Below are 23,034 nucleotides of genomic sequence, written 5' to 3' on the forward strand. Positions count from 1 at the left end.
GCCAAAGATGAAGTATGGAATGTGTCCTTTTGCACATAGATCCAATTCTGTAACAAAATGAAATGTAAACTGAGCAGGAAACCAATGACATTTATGGAAACTTTTTGTTATAAATTAACTAAAACCTGTATTACCCAAGGCCTTAAAAGTACATGCCAAGACTCAATTATTCTGCAAGAAACTGCTGGAAAGCCATCTGTTCATTTGTGGTAATGTAGGTTCTATGCAGTACCATAGACAAATAAACAAAGGAAGCCATATGTGAGGATGCAATTTTGTGACAAAAGGCACTATGATCATCAGAGTGTTACCTACATGATCATTCACAAGACAGGAGATGGCATCTCTCAAACTTTAGTTTAACCCTTCTGTTTCTGAAGGGGACGTTAAGTTTCTCCAGAGTCATGTTCTGTAGCAGAATTCATATAAAAGTAGGCCTACAAGGGAGAAATTTTGCAATACTGGGTATACCTACTCTATACAGCGACAGCAATTTGATGTCACTTTAAGTGCTACAGCTTCATCTTATGGAATTACAGTTTGACATGGGCTTCAGGTTATCTCCTAGAGCAGTGGTTTTTAACCTTGGGTTACTCAGGTGTTTTTGGACTGCAACTCCAGAAGCCTTCACCACCAGCTGTGCTGGCTGGGGTTTCTGGGAGTTGCAGTTCAAAAACACCTGAGTAACCATGGTTAAGAACCACTGTCCTAGAGAACTCCAGTGAACTCCCCTAAACCACAGAAGAGAATCCTAAGTACCTCAACAGGCTTCAAATCCTTGGATTTTTAGAAGGCGTTTGATGCGATCCGTCACCAAAGGCTGCTGAGAAAACTCCACAGTCAGTGAGTAAGAAGGCAGGTCCTCTTATGGACTGAGAATTGGTTGAGAACCAGGAAACAGAGAGTAGGTGTCAATGGGCAATTTTCACAATGGATAGAGGTGATGACCTGGAGACAGGGATAAGCAGTGAGGTGGTCAAGTTTGCAGATGACACAAAACTTTTCCAGGTGGTGAAGACCAGAAGGGATTGTGAAGAGCTCCGGAAGGATCTATCCAAACTGGGAGAACGGATGACAAAATGGCAAACGCATTTCAAGAAAATGTAAAGTAATGCACATTGGGGCAAAAAATCAAAACGTTAGTTATCAGCTAATGGGTTCTGACCTGTTCTTGATGGATCAGGAAAGAGATCTTGGTGTGCTGGTGGACAGCTCAATGAAAATGTCAAGCCAGTGTGCGGCAGCAGTGAAGAAGCCAATTCCATGCTAGGTATCATTAAAAAGGGGATTGAAAATAAAACAGGCAACATTATAATGCCATTGTACAAAACGGTGGTAAAGCCGCACCTGGAGTATTGCATACAGTTCTGGTTGCTGTACCTTTAAAAAGAGACATAGTGGAACTGGAAAAGGTGCAAAAGAGAGTGACTAAAATGATGACTGGGCTGGGGCACCTCCCTTATGAGGAAAGACTACAGTGTTTGGGGCTCTTTAGTCTAAAGAAAAGGTGCCTGAGAGGGGGACATGATTGAGATGTATAAAATTATGCAGAAGATGGATAATGTGGAGAGAGGGAAGCTCTTTTCCCTCTCACACAATACCAGAACAAGGGGACATCCACTCAAACTGAGTGTTGGGAGAATGAGAACAGACATGTAAACAATGAATATTTATAGCTTTGTCCTATTACTTTTGAGGGCCAGATAGTGTTTGGCTCACATATTGAGAGGATTGTTGCCTAGACTTTTAGACATTTTTAAAAAATCAAATGAATTCCCACCCACTGACCCAGCCAGGGAAACTAAACAGTAATAGAAAGCAAGAATTATCAATGTCCTGTAGTGAATGATGAAATTCACACTGGTGGAAAATACAGTATCAATAACAAATAGTTAGAATTCTTCTTGAAAAGTAACTTTTGAAGCACTGAGCTTACTTGTATTCAATGGGATTCACATTCAACTAAAGGTGGATAGAACTGTGTTGTACAGAAACCTGGGATTGCTAGATAGATAATATGGTAACTGGAGAAACTGCAGGCGACAAAATGAGGTAGCAGAAGAGAAGATGAATAGAGACTCTTCAGAGAGGATAGTTTGAACAGAAGAGCTGTTTCAATATGTCTAGAAAAGGCTATGAATATGATATGATTTATCTAAGCACTTTTGTTGAAAAATATTCTGTTACTTTGCTTGCATAAATTCTGAGAAATATAGCATACCTTTCTTTGTGCTGTCAAACCATTGGAGACATTAATTGGCATGTTCATTTATCATTGTTTTGTCCTCCAAATTCCAGTATTCTCCATTTTAGAGTTTCACATGCCAGACAGATACCTAAATTGTACTCATCTTGGAAAAAGCTGGGCTGGAAGGCTTCATGGCTTTGGACAGGCTAAGCTCTGGCCTGATTTCCTGTTGGAAAAGGAAGATGCCCCCAGTGCTTGCTGGGAGTTGGCATTAGAATGGGTTAACAGCGTGAAGTAAACAAGACACACTTGATACGGAGTCTTTCCAGGCAATGCATTGTTTGCTGTCAGACCATGCTGACTCCAGGACTGTGAGGAGGTCACCTAAGCTAACAATATGCACTGTCAGATGAGGAAAGAAGACAGGCTACTTGGTAGTATGTGGGACAGGACTGGTCTTCAGCTTCAAGGGCTGCACAGCTGTTGGTGCTATGCCTTAGGACAGAAATTCATGATCCTTCTATCCTTTGTAGAAAGCCCAACTATAATACAAAAAAAGAATTGTACATATTTATAGATTCAAGAACAAGTATGAATTTCTTCATTAATTTTCACTTGGTTCCTTGAGATAAACTTCATCCATAGATGAGATCATACAAGATTGGAAGTTGGACATGAATAAACAAGGGAGTAGAACTCTTTGCATTTTCTCTCTACTTATCAAAAATATGTTTCTAGAAGAAAAAACATAGAGCACAAAGGTAGCACTACCTGAGACAGAAAGAGTTATTACAAGGGTCAGTGTGCATTATAGTTGCATAGATATGAGCACTGATTCATCAATACGCTTAGAACTACAGTGGTGCCTTGCTTGATGACGTTAATTCATTCCAGCTAAATCGCTGTAGAGCGAAAACGTCATCAAACGAAATTTAAAAACTCATTGAAACACATTAAAAACTGTTCAATGCGTTCCAATGGGCTGAATACCTGCTCGGCCAGTGAAGATCCTCCATATGGTGGCCATTTTCGGTGCCTGTATAGCAAGAAATCTATCCTAGAAATCAGTGGGGGGGCATTTTGAAAGCCAGCGGCCATTTTGAAACCCGACAATCAGTTGTTTGCTGATCCTCGTAAAGCGAAAAATCGGTTCCCGAAACAGGGAACCGATCAACGTGAAGCAAAAAAACCAATCTAAACATCATTTTGCGATCGCTTTTGCGATCGCAAAAACTTCAACGTTAAGTGGATTTGTTGTTAAATGGGGTAATCGTCCAGCGGGGCACGACTGTACAGAGTTTGAAGGGAACTTGTGGATCATAGAGTCCAGCCCCTCTCAAGAAGTCACAGCGGGGAACTGAACTCACTATGTCTGGCTTTGCAGCTAGATACTTAAACCCCTGACCTATCCAGCAGCTCTTATAATCTTAGGCTTTGCAATTTTTTTTAGTGCCGTGATCCCCAATGAGAAGTCATACTCAGGGTCTGTATGCAAGAGAAGGCAAACATTAGCATAGGATAAAATGGCAGAATTTGACCAGAACATAACCATAATGGGAGTGGTCAGCTTCTATGTCAGTGGCATCCAAATCAGGAGCCCACAGTAGAGGTGTCTGAGGAATAATAATAATAATAATAATAATAATAATAATAATAATAATAATAATAATAATAATAATAATAATAATAATAATAATAATAAACAACTATTGTTGTCATTGCTGTTGTTGTCGTTTTCATTGTCATCTCTAATTCCAGTACAAATGTAAATTCATGAATACATCTAACAATGAGCAGAGTGATCTTAAAGGAGAATGGAAAGCACACAGCAGGAGATCTGCCAGTTCTCAAAACCTGCTGGCAATCCTGTGAGGGAAGTGAGGAAAATCTTTTCCCCCTAAAAACAAACAACCACACTCAACTGTGGAAGTAAAATTAACGCACAGGTCTTATGGCCCAGTCTGAGGGACTCTAGATCTAGCAGGTCCCGAAATTCAGCCCATTCTATCAGCAAAATGTCCACTCCCATGGGGTTTCTGCATCCTCTGTTATGAATGGGACCATCTTATAGGCCCCTTCACAGATGGAGCAATTACGCCGACTCCTATCAGTCAGCTTTCAGGAGAGCTTATGTTTTCCCTGGCAGGTATGAATCCCAGTTTTTTTCCCTGTTAAAAACAAGGAGCTTCCATTTTTGAGAAGAGAGTTCTGCTCGTACAAGGATCACTTCTGATTAAAGAAAATGAGCACAATTGTATTTCTACAAATGAGTGCTCCTTCTATGAAAAGAAAATAAATTTAGGATTCAAATTGCAGGGGTGGTGGGTTTCTTATACATTGGAAAGAAAAGCCATGCAAAATGCCTTGAAGCTTAGAATGCAATAGTTGGGGAAATTATTTCTCTCCTCAATAATAAGTATGCTAAAATAAAGCCCTTTTTTCAAGTTTTTTAATGCAGATTTTCATATATCTTTTTGTTTTTAAAATGTTCTTAAATTGTATATGAAGCCATGCTTTTCCCTGTGATCTAATTCTGTTGCAAAATAGAGCTTTTAAAATTTAGTTTTGTGACTTGTATGCAATACAGATAAAATACTGTGGTGTTTTCTCAGGATTGAATGAAATTAATGATATTGTAGTATCATTGTCATAGGCCTGATAGGTGCTTTCTTATTGACGTTATTTAAAATAATACATTTAACTAAAGGAACAACTGCATGATTTTTGCTGTGTAGAAAAAAAGACATGCTTGTTTGATTTCTGTAGGCAGTATTGCCTGACAGAAAACATACCGTTACCATTTAATATAAGCATTTGGCATCGTTTGTAATTAACAACTGCAGGTCTTCCAAGTTGCGGGCCAGATTAAATATTATTCTGTTGGGTATGTTGAAATCAGCTGTCTGGAACAGAGACAGGAGCTTTGTATTTGGCTCCTGGGGGAGACGAATACAAAGCTCACCCCCACAAGTGGCCAGTCTGATTGGACCCTCTTGTCCCTGAACCAGGCGTCCACTTATCACTTGTGGTGCAGTGTGCATGGCTGTCGTCCTTCACAGAAGTAGCCTGGCTAGGGCTTCCCCGCCTCCTTGTGCTGCTGACCAATCAGCAGCTGAGGGGGAGGTTTGTCATCCTGCCCCTTTGCTGGGTTGGTCAGCAGTGCAGAGAAGCCCCACCCAGGCTATTTCCATGATTGGTGTGGCATGAAGGATGATGGCTTCACACACCATGTCACAAACGGTAAATGGATGCCCTGTTCAGGGGGAAGGGTCCAATCGGAATGGCCACCTGTGGTGGCAAGCTTCATACTCGTCTCCCAAATACAAAGGGCCCATCTCTAGTTTGGCAACCAACAAAAATATAGAGAATAATGTTCTTGATTGTCACGATCTAACAAACAAGCAGCCAAGCATGTATTAGCTGATGTGTGCTTGAACTGCTGCTTCTAAAGATAACAGCAGATGTATTTCTGACTTCACTGAGTGCAAGTCATGGTGACCTGCAATACTCAGCTTTTGTTCAGCAGTAGTCATGTTCTCCCAGGGGCATGCTCTCTTCTGTACCTTAACATAATATGCACATTTGCACTAACCAGAAAAACATTGTATTATTGTCCATTCTGGGGTATAAAAATAAAAGACAGATGCACTGATGTTCTTTTTTCTTTCTCTGTTTTAGGATTCTTTTCACCATGGAAGACTCCAAAGCCTGTAAGTTTTCTTGAGAAATTACTTATGTTAGAATTTGTGGGCATGAATTAAAGTGCTTTTCAATCTCACCAATTTTACTGGGATAGAATTAGCTCTATGTTTTTTTCTCACTGAAAGCAGTTCGTGCTTATTTTAATTCGGTTGCAACACTGTCCAAAATCCTGTCGGGTATCACCACATGCATAAAGATGACTGTGGAAGATGTCCTTGCATTTTGCCATCAGTCTATCATGTACTCAGTTACACAACCAGAGCACAGCCAGATATGTCATGGACAATTGCCAGAGTAGCTAGCACCGCTTGTACAACAGTTTTTCCACAACCACACAAGCCAGCAGGATCCTGGCATCTATTCATGATGATGCTGTTCTCACTAGAAGTACCAGACGCTGAATCCCACAATATTTAATTTGAGGTTTATAGGAATTAAATGCCTAAGATTGATCAGTAAAATGTACATCTTTGTTTCTAGTATATTTGCATAAGAAGGTGGCCTACTGGGCCAGGTTTAGGGTTATGTTGTTAGGATATCCTTGAAGGCACACCTTATCTTTCATTAAGCTGCCTGGTCACAGAGGTCATTGGAAAGAGGCACACCTGGTGATGCCATATGGGCTTGAGATACAGTCAGAGACCGCTCTTAACCTGAGGTTTTCGTGTAGGAGGGCCCTCTCTGTAGAATTCTTTGCTGGGTGGTTTAGCGAGGCACCAGTGTTTCTTTCATGCAGCTGCTGAAATACCTCTTTATTCAAAAAAGCTTCTCCTAATTGGGGAAAAAAACCCAGCCACAGTATTATGTGAGTTTTAAAAATACATATTTGTATCCTTTTATAGATTTTTTTAAAAAACGGTTAGACAGCACCCCAGAATTTATTGGATCTTAAGCAGTTCATAAATACTGTAGATCAAACATTAACAAGACCCAGGGATCTGGTGGCCATTTTTCTAGGCCAGGCCCCTTCAAGGGCTGCACTACCATTCCATATAGAGGAGACGTGGCCAGTGATGGGGACAACAACTTGTTTTGGTAATAATCATGAAAGGTGTGGAGGTTTTTGTGTTTCATGACACAAACTGAACTATACTGAGTAGGTCTAAGCTCTGAGAAAAACAGTTACCTTATTAGTATTTGATGATGTATGAGTGCTTCAACCCAGTGCTGCTGACAAAGGATAGGTGTAATGTGGGAAAACCTCCCAACTTCAGTTAAAAAAAAACTTACAGCCTTGTTCTGGACCAGCTTCAGTCCATTGTTTTTAAGCCAGTTCCGCATACAGGGCACTGTCATACTTAGCATGTAGTGAAGGTTATCAGAGCATGGATAGCTAGACAAGAGATAGATGCTGCTGTTTCTTTCAACTAGAGTTAATACGTTGAATCCATGGGTACAAAGGCCACAACAAGGTGAGTTGGAAGGAATACAGATTGATACCACACGCCTAAACATTGTAGCAGTAAGATTTTTAAAACTAATTAAAGGATAACTATTTTATTTTATGTATTTATTTAAAATATTGTTACCCCCTCTTTCTCCTTAAAAAGGGCGCAAGGCAGCTTACATCATTAAAAACACAATAATTACTTTATAGAACCAGAGAAAGTAATGCTTCTTTTTAAAACTCAGCTATAACAATAATTAACTACTTTACTTTCTTCATGAAACAAACAGAATGACACTGGATAGGTCTAACCTCTGAGGAAGGCAATTAGCTTAGTATTTGAATATGCACTAACCGTCTTCTTTGCATCCTTCAGTCTGCTCAGGATAAGTCAGAAACCATTTCTCAGCAGGTTTAGCCACAGATAGGCAAATTACACGAGATCCTGATTGCCTTGAGCTCTAGCTGCAGACAAGTATTTCAGACCTATGTAGCTAGATAACAACAATTTAGATGCGTGGTCCGGGAGCGTCTTAAACAATGATTTTGTTTAAGCCATTTTCTTTGGTTTAATCAAGGAAATAGAGGAGCTGGAATATTTAGCTCTTTCCTAGCCTGGTTACAAAAGGTTTTTATTAACATAGTTTCTGACCCGATCCATGTTAATGTTGTGCTTGAGTTGCCATCAACTCAAGTCAGTGCCTCATTTCTCTGTTAAGAACTTAGAAGCACAACATGAACCAGACTTTGACTGTTGAGAATCCTGAAGGTGTCCTTGGTCAAGCAACACTGCAGGAAATGCTTGGAGTTGTTTGTCTTGATGTTATACTGAGAAGGAAGGAACCATTCCTGCTGGTTTTTAATCATTTTTATCCCATTTTAGCTAATTTTGCCTCACAGAAGTGAGGGTAAGAACTGAAGTAGGGTTAATCAGTTGAGCAATATAATGAGAAATAAAGGCCAAAGGCAATGCCTTCATTTGTAGTATGATGACAAAACAAACACTTCCCAGCACTTCTTGAGTGTCAAACTATTTCTGTAGCAAGCTTAGCTCCGTGGTTTCAGTATCTGTCTGCAGAGTTCCATTCCCCATTGTGCTTCTCGGGAGGAAAGCCAGCCTGTGCAATCATGGGTAAACTGTGCAGTCTCAAGGTGCCCCAAGAAGAAGGGAATGGTAAACCACTTCTGTGTATTCTCTACCTAGAAGACCCTGGAAAAGGTTACCATAAATCACAATTGACTTGATGGCACATTGTTGATGTTGTTGTGTAATAATGTTTTGAACATGGAAAATGGGCTCTACACAGAGATATTGCCAATAACAGTAAATATTAAAACCTTCTGGAGCACAGAGCATCATTTGACTTTAAGAAAGCATAGACTCTAACAGAATATGCCTTGGACTGCCTTCACCTCTTTGGAGGTGACGTAGGCCCTGACTGTTATTTCTAGCTTCTGTCCAACACTGAAAGAATTGCTCAGGGTTGAATGTGCTACAATACAGGCCATTAGACATGTATCCTGTGTGTATCAGTGTCCTACCAGCACTGTCTTTGTTCAAAGATTTGCAGGAGTTATTACTGCTTTGAGCTCTCTTGTGGAAACCCATATGGATGAATATGTCCCTGTTATGGCCGTCTATGGAATAAGAATGGACAAATCAAACTATTTTTGTTCCATTGCGGTTTTGCATAGTTTTATTCACAAGTCCATTGGATCCTGCATTAAACTGGAAGTGGAGAACAGCTGTCAATGTATACACCTGCTATGTATTTTGTGGTGAAACATGCCTTCATAAAATGCTTATGGTGAAATACAGTATACTTCTTATATGCAGTTAATGGTTAAATATATGCTTTTATTTGCATATTTTACTTTATTTCTATTTTTGTACATTTTACGGTAAACCATATCTTTCCATTCAAGCTGTAAAAAAAAAGTATGTACTTGAAAAAGTATGTACTTGCAGGCAGAGGAAGGTGAGACTTGTGCTCTGAGCATGCTTATGGTAACCATAGGGAGCATATGGCAACCAGGGAAGGAGTTAAGCTCTCTCACTATTCTCTCCTTCCTGTCTCTTCTCCGCATAAAATTAGTCCTGTGTAAAATGGCTTTGTATTTAAAAATAGTATAGGGTCTTCATTATGCCCATTTGTTTGTAACATTTATATCTTCAACATTTCATGCCTTTGACCTTAGAATCATAACTTTCAATGTGACACCCTTTGCTAAATAAAAGTAGCAGTTGCATTTTTCATGACTTATGGAAATCTTTTTCCAGGTAGCTAATGCACAAAAGTGGTTTACCCTTCCTTCCTTCAGGTGCCATCCTGGGACTCTGCAGCTTGCCCAAGGCCACACAGACTGACTGTACTCACAAGAGGCACAGTGGGGACTTGAACTCTCTATCTCTTGGCTCTGTAGCCACATACCTAAACCGCTGAGCTATCCAGCCAGCCATTATATTTGCTGCTTCTAGTGGCAACTAAATGTGGATATTGTATAATCTGGATTCCCTGCCTCTTTGGTGTACTCCATTAATACAATAAAGAACACTTGCGCTGTGCAGACTCAACTTTTTTTAAAGAAGAGCCCAAGCCCAAAAGAAAGTAAACATAATAAAAGATATAGCTTTTACTTTTTCTGATTTCCCAGTACTTTGTTACAGTAACTTTTTACAACTACAAATTCGGCTTTTCTTTTGTGTGTGTGTGTGTAAATGCTTTTAGATTCAGCTGTTTTTATTTCCCAGGTATGCCACTGTGACTTTTACATAATAGATTTGCCACACCTATTCTGGTAAACGGATAAGGCTCAGACTTCCTGGGAAATTAAGTTCCAAAGCCTCACATCTCAATAGGCTGCTTTTCAAGACTGCTAAGAGATGAGAAATGCTACTTTCTTTCAGCTACATTGCTCAGCAGTTCCCCAACAAATTACAAGTCCACCCCATTTTGAAACTTCTTAAGGAAATGGCATGAGTTCTGGCATGTGACTGCTGAAAGCATAGAAAACATTTAATTGTAAAATACGTTTTGTGTATTAATAATATTTATTATTTATAAAATGTCTAAGGCTTAACTGGGAGTAGGTCCTGTTACACTCATAGTGACTTAATATTGAGTAAAGCTGAATAGAACTGTACTGCAAAACATCTCATTGTTGTACATCTGTTGGTTTGCTTGGTTTTATTTTAAGAAGACCTAGACCTTGCTTGTAGGTTTTCCAACTAAAAGTTGTTTTGTTGTCTTCCTATTGTTTATTATAGATGATAGAACGATGGGAGAATCAAGGGAGTCCACAGACAAGTTTATCTGCTCCAGCTATACCACAGAATATTCCCTTTCCACCTACCCTTCACAGGAGTTCTTTTCCTGATTCAACAGAGGCCTTCGACCCAAGAAAACCTGACCCATATGAGCTGTATGAGAAATCACGAGCTATTTATGAAAGTAGGCGTAAGTGAAAACTGTAGTCCCCCGCTCCCTCCCTCTGCAGAGCACTTGGAAACCTTGGTCTTTACAAGCTCCAAAGCCAACACAAAGGCACTAGTTTTAGAACTTAAAGGAAACCAAGGGTTCATATGGATGAATTTACACCTGGCTTACAGCAAATGAAACTCTGTGTTATAAATAGCCCATTATTAGAAGAAGAAATCCATTAATGTGTTCAGAGATGCAGCAGGTTTTGAAGTACATGATTCATGTCTCAATGTTTTAATTTTTACTGTTTACTTATAATTCATTACATTTTATTTACTCTTGTAAATAAAATGTAATGAATAGTGCATTGGGTGGATGGGTGGATGGGTGGATGGATGGATGGATGGATGGATGGATGGATGGATGGATGGATGGATGGATGGATGGATGGATGGATGGATGGATGGATGGATGGATGGATGGATGGATGGATGGATAGATAGATAGATAGATAGATAGATAGATAGATAGATAGATAGATAGATAGATAGATAGATAGATAGATAGATAGATAGATAGATAGATAGATAGATAGATAGATAATCATGCTCAGGTAGAAATGAAGCCCATAGGTTTGCACTGATATTATAACTGAAAAATAATATTTGCATATAAATCAGCACTGAATGGACAGAAACAAAACAAGCAATTGGAGAAGATAGGATATATTTCTGCTATGATGTTCTCAGCATTTAAGGCATTCCCTCTTCTAAACATGGGCTATCTGTAATACATACCTTGGCACCAAAGAAAGAATTCAGTTAATTTGGATAGTAGGGGAATAAACCATACATTTATCCCAAATTTGCCTTCATTTAAAAATGAAAATTTCTGCTGGTAATTTTTGGTAGAAATGGAGGGGAAGTGTACAACAGCTGTGTCTTCTGCTTTGTGCCTTTAGTAATTTGTTCTCATAAAAACAGGCACTTCATTAACCTTGATTGCTCTGAATCTCTACCTAGAGCTATCGAAATCAAACTATTTCTACTATGCCACTTTTCTTTGGATTTCAAAGTCATTAAATATGTACATCTGCTGTATATTCTTTGATGTTTTTGTAATCATGCACAGGGGAAAATGAAGCCCATAGGTTTGCATTGATATAAAATATCTTTCCAACTGGCATGTAACAAAGAGTGTTGTGCACATCTCTCCAGGTTTCCTAGAGGAAGATTAGATGTGACAGTGGGAGAAACAGGCCATCTCGTGTTCGGGAGATGCTATGTGCAAAAAGCCACTGGACAGGAAGCAGGACTTTGTTTAAACATAATTTGATTTGAATTGTGGCTTCACCGATATCTGGTGGAGGTCTGATGTTACAGTGTGCTTTCCCTCTGTTGACATTAGCCTATCTTCAGATTCAAGGCAGATTCGTGTTAGAATATGACATTTCCATTTTAATTGCAAAGTTGGTATCCCAATCCACTCAGCTGATTCCAACATTTTTCCGCAATGCCAGTAGTGCTGCAATGTCGGTGTGTCCTCTTCATTTTTCTGTCCTCATTTGGATATCAAGAGGCCTTTGATTTTAGAATGAAAACAATACTTTGTCCTGTATCACATTTCATCTTTTTTAAAAAATGAGTCTCTTAGCATCCCAGGTGTTCATATGGGTTCCTGTTTAAAAAACCTAAATTGTGTTTTTTAGTTCACTTCACATTAACGTAGTGGGCAGCGCATAGCATTCTATACATAAGCTTGTGCAGCCACCACTACCCAATTTTACAGTGCAACTCCAAGAAAATTGAAGGTGTTCAGTGTCTGTTTCAGTGAACAGCAGCTCATCTATCAAATTCTACAGAGTCTCTACTGCATTTCAGGTTGCAATGGTCATCATTTGACCCATGGACCATATATGGCTCCCAGCCCCTTCTCCTCAAATATCACCACTAAAATTTAGTGGCAGACTGTGCTGCAGGGGCAAACCAGGAGTTTAAAATCATTTTAAAATGTTTTTAAAGGATTTTCAGTTTGACTCTGAAGTTTAAACACAAGCTGTGAAAAACCTCTTTGGGCATCTTTTTATTTTTTTTAAAGCGGTGTCTCTGGTTTGTTGCTGAATTTTGGTAGTCAAGATATGGCTTACAGTAGATTTCAAAGGTAGGGACGTGGTGGCGCTGTGGGCTAAACCGCAGAAGCCTGTGCTGCAGGGTCAGAAGACCAGCAGTCATAAGATCAAATCCACACGACGGAGTGAGCGCCCGTCGCTTGTCCCAGCTCCCGCCAACCTAGCGGTTCGAAAGGATGCAAATGCAAGTAGATCAATAGGGACCACCTCGGTGGGAAGGTAACAGCGTTCCGTGTCTAAGTCACACTGGCCATGTGACCACGGAAGATTGTCTTTGGACAAACGCTGGCTCTATGGCTTGGAAACAGGGATGAGCACCGCCCCCTAGAGTCGAACACGACTGGACAAAAATTGTCAAGGGGAACCTTTACCTTTTCCTAGATTTCAAAGGCCTGGACTCACCCAGATTGCTTAGTTTGAAGTATGAAACCAAACTATATTTACCATCCATGCGTGTTCCCTAAGCTATACTTGAAGATAACCACAGCTCTCAGCTTGGACGTAGTAAGTTAAAACATTTCATCTGCTTCTCACAACTGCACGACAGGAGGAGAAGTGGTGCATAAACCCAAGGCTCGCTTTCTCTGGTTCCCCCAACGCTGAGTTGTGGTTCAGTGTAATGTCCAAACATTTAGCTGAGATCTGTGTCCTCCTGAAGTGCTTGCGCTTCTCTCTTGAGAGGGAATACTGCCCACCAATCAGCGAAATACTGTCTTAGAAATATTAGAGTTTTTCCAAGACTGGAGAAAGATACACTTGCGGTGGCCTTCCCCACAGCCTATTTTGTGGAGGAAGCTGTTTGCACGCAGAGTCTTGTAAAGAATAAGAATAAGTGTGCAGACTGGGCTGTGATGTTTCTAAAATTGTCCCTGATGTTTCTAAAAAATCCCCCTAGGCCTAGTTAGCAAATGTGCATAGGGAGTCTTGAAATGGAAATAGCGATGGCCTTATTCAATCTTATCTTTAGGAAATCTCTTAAGGATGAATTGACTTTTGGCTTTTTTTAAAAAAAAAAATCTGCCTATACAGCCTTGACTTGAGCAGCAGAATCAGGATGTGGTATTGTAAGGTTATTCCCCAGTGATCCCCCTCCTGGGAATGGCTGTCAGAAGGAATGAAGGGAGGGCCTGTAATTAGCAAAAGTCTTTTGTGGTAACTCAGCATCTTTCTTTGAAAGATACTTGACTTGATCTAAATACTTTAAAGACAGGGCAGTCCTTTCCCAATAATTGCTCCCTGTATGGGAGTCACGCAGTAGTAAATGGAATCTTTTCACAGACTCTTGCACTTGCTATTCAGCAGGGAGGCTCTTGAATAAAACTATTGTCCACAGAGCAGGAAGGTGGAGAGTAAAAACTATCTTTGACCTGGAAAAACAGCCTGTGTGCTTGTGGAGCACAAACACACACAGACACACACACACAGACACATTCTTCAGTTATAAAGAAGAATGAAGGAAAGGACAAATCAGTGGAAGGGATGTGAAGAAGGAAGAAAGGCATGAATCAGTGGGAGAGAGACAGATCTGTCAACCTTCAGATAAATGAGACATTTTTCAAGATTTTCACAGCCATATTAAGCCTGCAGTCCTATGCACAATTACTGCCTAGAAGTTAGCCTCACTGAAGTCAGGGTGGCTTACTCCTGATTAAACATCTATAGAATCGCACTGTTAAGACAGGGTTGTATTTAATTTGTCTTTAGATCTAAATGTTATCCCAAACCTTAAAGCTAAATAGAAAATGAGGTGACCACTGCAAAACAGAAATAATGTTAGCTTGTCTTTAGAGGAAGCTTTCAAAACTTTTTATCCTGTGAAAGTTCCCAGGCGTACACTTCCTATAAGTACCAAGGTGAGTCCTTTGGTTGATTCCAATGTATCTCCTAGAAATACAGGAAATACTTTTGAGGGGAAGGAGCACTCAGTCTCCAGAGAAATTTCAAAACAAAAGATTCACTGCAAAACAAAAGCCAAGTAAATTAAGAACTCAATAAAATTTAAATTTGTGTATAATATATTTTGGGGCAGCAATGCGCTGGAAATAACTAAGAGTATCAGTATTTAAGTTCTCTTGCTTTTTAAAAACAAACTTTAATTATGCACTTATCCAAAGGCAGGAAGAGGCAGCTTCTGTGCAAGAGGAGGTATGTTTAAAACATATGGATCAAAAATGATGAAGAATCAAACAAAAGAATAGTATAGAACAATTAGCAGTAAAATAAAATAAATAGAAATACGTAATATTATGTCACTTACCCCAGCAGTAACCAATCCCTCTGCATTCAGCTGTGCTGGCTGTGGGATTCTGGGAGCTGTAGACTAATGAAATTAAATTAATGTTCCATATAGATGCCATCCAGGCTCACGTGAATTCACTGCTTATAGACTCCACAATCTTTACCCAATGGAGGCACGTCATCCACCTCTTCTTGCAACATAAACTGTGTTCCTTTCATCGAACTGGATGAAAGCAAAGGAAAGGCCATGTGAAATCATATAGGTGGAATGAAGTGAGCGAGGCATGGTTTGCAGAAGTAGAGCGCTGTTATTTTTTCTTTGTCTTTTATATGAAATGAACCCAAGATAATATGTAAGTTTTCCTCTCCTTCCTTCATTTTTCTTTTTTGCATTAAAAACTGACTGCTGAATAGAAAGTGAGAATTTCCCTGAAGCTTCCTAGATTAAAACATCAATAATGCACTGAAGTATAAAGTTGTTAGAAATCCACACAAATTCATATGTGTACAGTGGAATATCCTCTGTGGTTTCCTCTCCTACTCGCCCCACAAAACAATATTGTGAGCCTTTTTGTGTGAGTTTAAAATATATAGATGTTATTATTACAGACTTCTAGCACTTGAATCTGAAATCCAGGACTGAGGTGTGCCATAACGATACTGTTAAATGAGCATGCTATAAATGAGTGAGAAGAATGGATTAAAAATGAAATTAGACCATGAGTGATTTGGCTTTAGTCTACAAAAATGAACAGGTAACTCATGGTGCAATTCTGTATCCATTTTCTTGGGATTAAAGCCCACCACGCTCCCTGGAACTGAATTTTTGAGAAAATGTCTATAGAAATGTAGTGCATATCCTTTTCTGCAAATGATGTGCTCATACATTTTCATGTATACTTCACACTTTTCTATATCATACCATATATAACCGCATATGATACTTTGCAAATTTGTTATATATATAATCAAGCAAATTAGTTGAAGAACATGTCTAGCATGGCTCTCAGAGAAGATTATTAAATAAAAGGAAAATCAAGTCACTGTAGCGATCTCAGCTACAGTCAAACCACCTTAGTTTATCTTAAATAAAAATAACCTGGGCCATCTAGGTTCTAATCAGTACACGGAGATGCCAGAATAGATGGATAGAGTGCTGCGGCAGAGTTTACAGTGCCTGCTATAACCCATTGTATGGAACGTGTCGCTTATTTCGCTGATAGCCATGGATGTAGTCCAAAAAAAGTACCTTTCCCCAAGTTCTGGATACAGGAATAGGCCATATTCTGAGCATACCTGTTAGCATGTTTTAAAGTGGGTAGATGCTTGTAGAAATTATTACATAATGACCTGTATCCTGTTCATGCTGGTATAATGTAAGGCTGGCAAAAATGTGCTAGGCCACAAGGCATTGCTCTGTGGAACTGGGCAATCAGTCGCACGTCCCTGGTATGACCCTTTGTGCAGTGTAGTGGCGGATTAATGTTCGATGGCAATTCTTAAAGGAATATACTTTGTATTCTCATGAAAATTCTGGATATTACATTCATAACTGGTTTCGTCTCATTTATTTAGACTCAGCAAAATTTATTTATCTCCATATGTTAAAATAAGGACTTTTGAATGGAGAATAGCACAGAGAGCTAGTTTTTAAGGTTTATTATTGTGTCAGATTTGTGTCAGATTTATCTAAGCCAACATAGGTATTGTTTGGTTATGCAGGTTCTTTCTGTTAAATGCTTGCTTTGCAAAAAGCTATTTATGAAACTGAAATAAACAAAATTAATTTGAAGCTATTCTATACAGCCCAGCATGGATAGGAAGTGTGCAGCCAACACTGCCATCTTTGTTTCCTACAATGCCTCTGGTCCCCAGTATAATGTCACTCCAGTGCTAGCCTGGTCCAGAAGGATTAACCAAAAAAGAAAAGAAAAAGGGATTATGGCTATGGCAGGCTGGCTTAGCTATCAGTACAGGGTGGTTTGTTTGTTTTTCAAAAAGGTTATTGTTTGAAATGCTGCCATTCTCTATCATTTAGTCCAGTGGTTCCCAACCTTGGGTTCCAACTAGGTGTTCATGTGTTGCAACTCTCAGAAGCCGTCACCACTAGCTGTGCTGGCCACTATTTCTAGGAGCGGCAGTGGAAGAACACCTGGGTTACCCAAGGTTGGAAATCACTGGTTTAATCAGCTTATAATTTATTTATTTTTTAATTCAATTTTTACCCCGGTCATCTAGTAGCAAGGCCACTACTCTGGGCGGCTTGCAAGAAAAGCATTCACAACACAAACCAAGATTTAACAGCAAACGACAAGCAAGACAATAGACAAAAAAAGCAGACGAATGCCAACTTAAATTACATCTATTACAAGGGGAGAGTGCTACCCCTTATGATAGGACAGGGTGGGTAGTCTTATGGAAGACCCTCCAGGACACCTAGCCTAGGGTCCTCTCCAGATGGACACTGTCCCTAAAGTAAAGCATCCACGCTATGTAATGTTGCAGTAGTCATGTGACTTGAAGCATCTTGTCTTCGTGGAAGGAAGTTGCTCTGGCGGCAGCTATGCCAACATTGTAGTCTATGTATCTATCCAAAAAAGGCAGGTTGAAAAAATGAATGTTTAAAGGCGCTATCTTGTTTTTTACGATTTATCATTTATTGGCCTTTATTCTTATAAAAAGGAAGCTAAGCCACTTCTTGCCAAGCATGGTTTCTGACATGTAATACAAAACACGGTGCATTTTTTTGGACAGTGTTTCCAAAACATGTCACATTCAAGCAGCCTAACCTTCGTGTCACATCCACTCCACACATACATGTGCAAATACACAAAGATACTATTTTTTCCCTCCCCAACTCCAGATCTGCACAGTGGGAGAGCAGATACATTTTGTGAATACAAAATAAGCATTAACCTTCCTGACATCCCAGGGAATACACTTCAAATGGAGAGGAAAATGGAAACTGTGAAGACTGTTTCCCCCATACTCTTCATCTTGGCAAAAAGAGTTACTCATCATGACAAAATATTTTGGTTGGTTATAGGAGCTGACAATATATCCAAAAGCATTTTCAGATGAGATTATGAAAATATCAACGCTAGAGAAAGTGCTATGGATGAGAAGTGATTTTGATTGCCGGCTGGCAAGAAGGCCCCAGAGGAATTACGCTAATAGAAACTGTCAGCTCTACAATTGATGGCTGCATTTAAAATACAGCACTCTGTTTCCCTTAAATGCTGTATGCTTTACCAAAAGTTGCCTAAGTCCTTATTCACATTTAGAAAATTAGAAGAGTTCTTGGTGCTAAGGTGTAATGCATGCGTTTTCTTCATGTAGCTAGGTGAATGGACACATAAACTTAAAGTCATTGTTTCTAATCCTCTAACACTGAATCTTATAACATTTGCTGATAATTATTTGTTCTTTGGGGCTTACCCCAAGGTAAGCATGCATTGGAGTGGCACCACATGGATCTATCTTGTTTGTGATTACTCAGAAATACAGTGGTGCCTCACTTAACGATTGCCCCACATTATGACGAATCCGCTTTACGACGATGTTCAAGAGTATAGGTTCAAGAGTATTGGACTGTTCCTTAAATGACTGTGTAGAGAGAATCCCCGAATATTAGATTCTTGCTCTAAATGTCAGCCCCATTGACTACATGCATTTTAAATTTTTCAATTATTTATTTTACATTGATTAGTCTTTGTCTGTCTTATTGCAGCCAGGAGTGTTTCTGGACAATCATTTAAACTTGTTGCTTGTTATGTCTTTGTGTCGTGCCCTGATGCAGTCAGCCTCTGCCAGCAATACCCATATTAGCGAAAGATTAATTTCAGGGCTTGGAGCTCTGTGAAACAACTGTAACTTGCTCTGATTTGCTCTCCAACAGAGGATCATGTTTCAAATCATTTAATTTACATCAAAATGAGAAAAATGATATAATGAAAAGGTTTTCAAACAAGGTAGATAGAATAGGCAATATTCTTTAATACTGTCATCAAACAATTTCTAATTATTTCTCCTTACCCCCACATTAATTATGCACATTAATTCATAAATAAGCTCTGGGGGAAAGTCTGATGGGGGGAAATGTGCCCAGAGATTGATTGATTGATTGATTGATTGATTTGGATAATAGCAGTTAAATTTTAAATTTCAGTACCTTAGTATTAAACAAGTATCCGATATCTACATATCTATATGGTACTACGTGGTGGCGCTGTGGGCTAAACCACAGAAGCCTGTGTTGCAGGGTCAGAAGATCAAGCAGTCGTAAGATCGAATCCACGTGACGGAGTGAGCGCCCGTCGCTTGTCCCAGCTCCTGCCAACCTAGCGGTTCGAAAGCATGCAAATGCAAGTAGATTAATAGATACCACCTCGGTGGGAAGGTAACAGCGTTCCGTGTCTAAGTCGCACTGGCCATGTGACCACGGAAGATTGTCTTCGGACAAAACGTTGGCTCTATGGCTTGGAAACGGGGATGAGCACCGCCCTGTAGAGTCGAACACGACTGGACAAAAATTGTCAAGGGGAACCTTTAACTTTTACCTTTACTACTATATATCCAGAAAGAGAAATTGGATTTATATAATCTTGACTGATTTTTGGTGCTTTAGAAATAAATGATAAATAAGTCATAATATGGTATCATAGGATTTACTGCGAATATACCTGGGATGAAAATGAATTATAAAACAAATATTGATGTTCAAGTAATAATTTCTTGTGCCAATAAAAATTGCCTAGGAGCATTTTTAACCTACCTAATTGAAATTAAGGGGGAACAGAAATGTATAGATCACTTGCAAAGGCTCCAGATTGATAAGCATTCATATTCATATCATTGATTCCCCCTAATTTGTTGTTGTTTTCAATATTCCAGTCTTTACATTATGAGTGAATCCTGAAATGGGTACAGAAGGCATGCGAGTAAATCTAGTGCAGACAAGATGATTTACAATTTGACTAGCTTAATCAAAATATGCCTGTCTCTTAGTGGACAAATCCCAGCATGGTTTTCCCCCTGCTCCCAATGATTAACTTTTAAAAGCACTCCCACAGACTCTTGGAATGTAGCTATAATATATATTTACCTTGTATTCCATCCCTTTAATTGTCATGACTTTCCCCCAGAGCATCCTGTGAACTGTATTTGCTAAGGTTGCTGAGAATTGCTACACTCTCCTGTGGAGATAACAATTTCCAGGTTTTCCTGGGGAGAAGAAAGATCAGATGTGCATCACTTTGGGGGCTAAATCAGATCAATCACTTGGGAACACATCAGACACAAATAAGCTATAAACTACGTATTAAAACATCAAGGGGAAGTATGGTAAGCTAGAAACAACTTTTTGCTTCCTGTTTTTCCTTCTGAAATCTTATAGTTGGTAGGCGCCTGAAAAGGCTTCTTGCTGAAGCTAAGCCAATTTGTGTGTTCTGGTGGGGTAGGTTTTTGTTAAGCCTGTTTTGCGGTGTGGTAGTGCTTTTGTTTGCATTTCTAAGAAAATGTATAGTGATTTTTTTCAAGGAAGGTCACCCACCATTGTACTCAAGTTAAATATCTTAACTGACTCACCCAATCTTGACTGCAAAAGTGTTCTCAATGGACGGCTGAATATAATTATTTTATAGTGTCGTATAATGCAGTTTTCTGTCAAAAACGTCACCATTCGAGACAATTTTGTCTCAGTTATCATACTGTAATAACTTGATGCTACTTTAGCCTGCAGCGCTATGCACATATACTTAATTTAAGAGCTGTGTTTCACCAAATAGGGCTTAGTAGTGAATAGAAAAATTTAGGAATTCATGGCAATCTCTTTTTCATCCGAGGATCAAGTTGATGGATTGGCCACAGCCTGTTCAGGCATTCTACTGTGCAGGCACTTTGATCACCCTCAGAGGGCTGTGCCCAGCCCTGATCCTTCCATCTTCCAAGTTTTATTGCTTGGTCTGCAGAGAAGAGTTTCATGTGATTTCCCTAGAAAATCTGGGTTCTTCCTCACATATGGAGCCTACATGTGAACAGGACTATTCTCAGACCCAGCTCAGTAGCTATGAAGAATGCAATCTGGAGGGGGAGGGAACAGGCGTTTTCTTCTAATCATAGTTAACAGCCCTGGGTTGCAGAATGCTTGGCTAGAGTTAGGTACTACCCATAAGCGTTTTCACCATGCTAAAGGAGAGGAATGCCTGAGTAGGGGTATAGAGATACCAGGTAACAAAAAGAGTAAAGACTCTCAAGATGCTGCCAGAAATAGTAAACTGTCCTGATAACAATTGATTGATTATATTTCTCCTCACGCATCAATATTTCACTTTGTACAGACACAGGTAATTCTACAACTATTCAGCCCAAGCCAGAACTTGTTAAATTTAATAACTTTTGTCCATATCCAAGTGTGATCAGCAGCATACACACCTATCCGACTCTTACACCACTGAAAATTTATGTAGCAGGACATTTTCTTTTCATATGAATGACCCTGATAGCTGTGGTTTTAAAACAAAGCATAATCTTTTTAAAAAAAAAAATACAATAATTACCACATTATTGAATTAAAGGTCTTTCTTAACCTTCTTTTCTCTTTCAAAGCACTGCTTAAAACTGAATGCGTAAGTTTTCAAAGTAAAAGCTACCTGTTCAAAGCTACTGAATTGATAGTATGTTATTTCATATGAAAGCAGGGAGGGCAGTATTGCATATTTAAATGTCTGGAAAAAATGTACATCACCTTTAATTCCACGTTTTCCTATTCAGAGCAAGTGCCGCCCAGGACTGGTTTTCGAATGGATTCCTCTGGCAAGTATTTTTCAGCCTTCATTGTGCTGTAACGTAACTGTCCTCCATGTCTTAAGTGACTGTGCTTCTTTTAATCATGGCTCAGAGGCATGATTCATCATGAGTGTCCAGTCACCATTCTGCATAATATAGCCTTTTAGTTTGTATAGTTAATAGGGCTGTTTGTCCCCCATATCCATCCAAGTATGGATGCACCATACACAACCCCAGCCCCATTATTTTAGCACAAGAGGCAGAAAACCCCACATTCACCTCTCCTTCTCTTCAACAGTAAAAATCCAGTTTTAACTAAGTAACCAAAACGTTTCTGTCCTTTCACGCCATCCATGATCTACTGCCTAATGGTAGGGCTGGCCCTGTTGTTTGAAGGAGCAACTGTTCTAACCCTCAAAGAATATATATGTGAAAACATTTAACCATGTCCATTTTCATATGATCAGTAACAACAAAGAATTATTGTTTATGTTAACTGTTGTTTAAAATGTATACAAAAATATAGACTAACCTCCCTTACAGAAAGAACAAAATAAGCCAACTTCCCTGGTTCCCTAATCTCTGGACATCGCACTTTTGTGAATGAAACCTATAATAAATCTGATGCAGTCATCTTTCTGAAGTACCACTTATTTTTTTACTTTAAGATAATCCATTTCACTTCCCTGACATTATGGTATTACACTAAGTGCTAGCTATGCCCTTTTGGACGTAACATTAAGAACAATGTATTGGAAACACTTGATCTTAATACATTTCTCTTTTTTTGAAAAAGAATGCAAACAAATCAAGGTGATATCTCATAATGGCAGGCAATGAAATAATGAAGATTACTGTATTTTTTTTCCTTCTGGCAGATCTCTTTACATATTTAACTTGCACCTCCACACTAGAAAAAAAGAATTGGTTGCATTGTTGCCAGTTTGGAGCTATTAATATGAAAACTGCACAACTTTAAGAAAAGTGTTTGCTGAACAGAAAATACTGGGTTGGACATGTGCCAAAGGTGGCCGGCGACTCCAATTTTGGGAGTGCCATGAGTCCACCCTGAGTTTTAGTCTGAACTTTGTAAAAGTTATCCAGTGTGTTGAAACTTATCCCCCAAATAGATTCAGCACCTTGGATACCTCCTGTAAATTGCAAATTAAAAGCTGCAATGGAT

General features: G+C 39.2%; 1 protein-coding gene across 50 annotated transcripts in view; it reads left to right on the forward strand.

Annotated features, from left to right (window-relative positions):
- MAGI2 (membrane associated guanylate kinase, WW and PDZ domain containing 2) overlaps positions 1 to 23,034 on the forward strand; it is an 889,129-nt gene that overhangs the window by 764,543 nt on the left and 101,552 nt on the right. For 32 of the 50 annotated variants that reach the window (XM_073000722.2, XM_073000721.2, XM_020789967.3 and 29 more), the window contains 3 exons: positions 5,867 to 5,898; positions 10,546 to 10,735; positions 21,837 to 21,878. In XM_073000722.2, the coding sequence (XP_072856823.2) occupies positions 5,867 to 5,898; positions 10,546 to 10,735; positions 21,837 to 21,878 (264 nt within the window). The remainder of the gene's footprint in view (positions 1 to 5,866; positions 5,899 to 10,545; positions 10,736 to 21,836; positions 21,879 to 23,034) is intronic. The other 18 variants (XM_020789969.3, XM_078394299.1, XM_078394312.1 and 15 more) reach the window with 2 other exon arrangements.

Source organism: Pogona vitticeps, chromosome 5 (genome assembly GCF_051106095.1).
Source record: "Pogona vitticeps strain Pit_001003342236 chromosome 5, PviZW2.1, whole genome shotgun sequence".
In the NCBI taxonomy this organism is placed as follows: domain Eukaryota; kingdom Metazoa; phylum Chordata; class Lepidosauria; order Squamata; family Agamidae; genus Pogona; species Pogona vitticeps.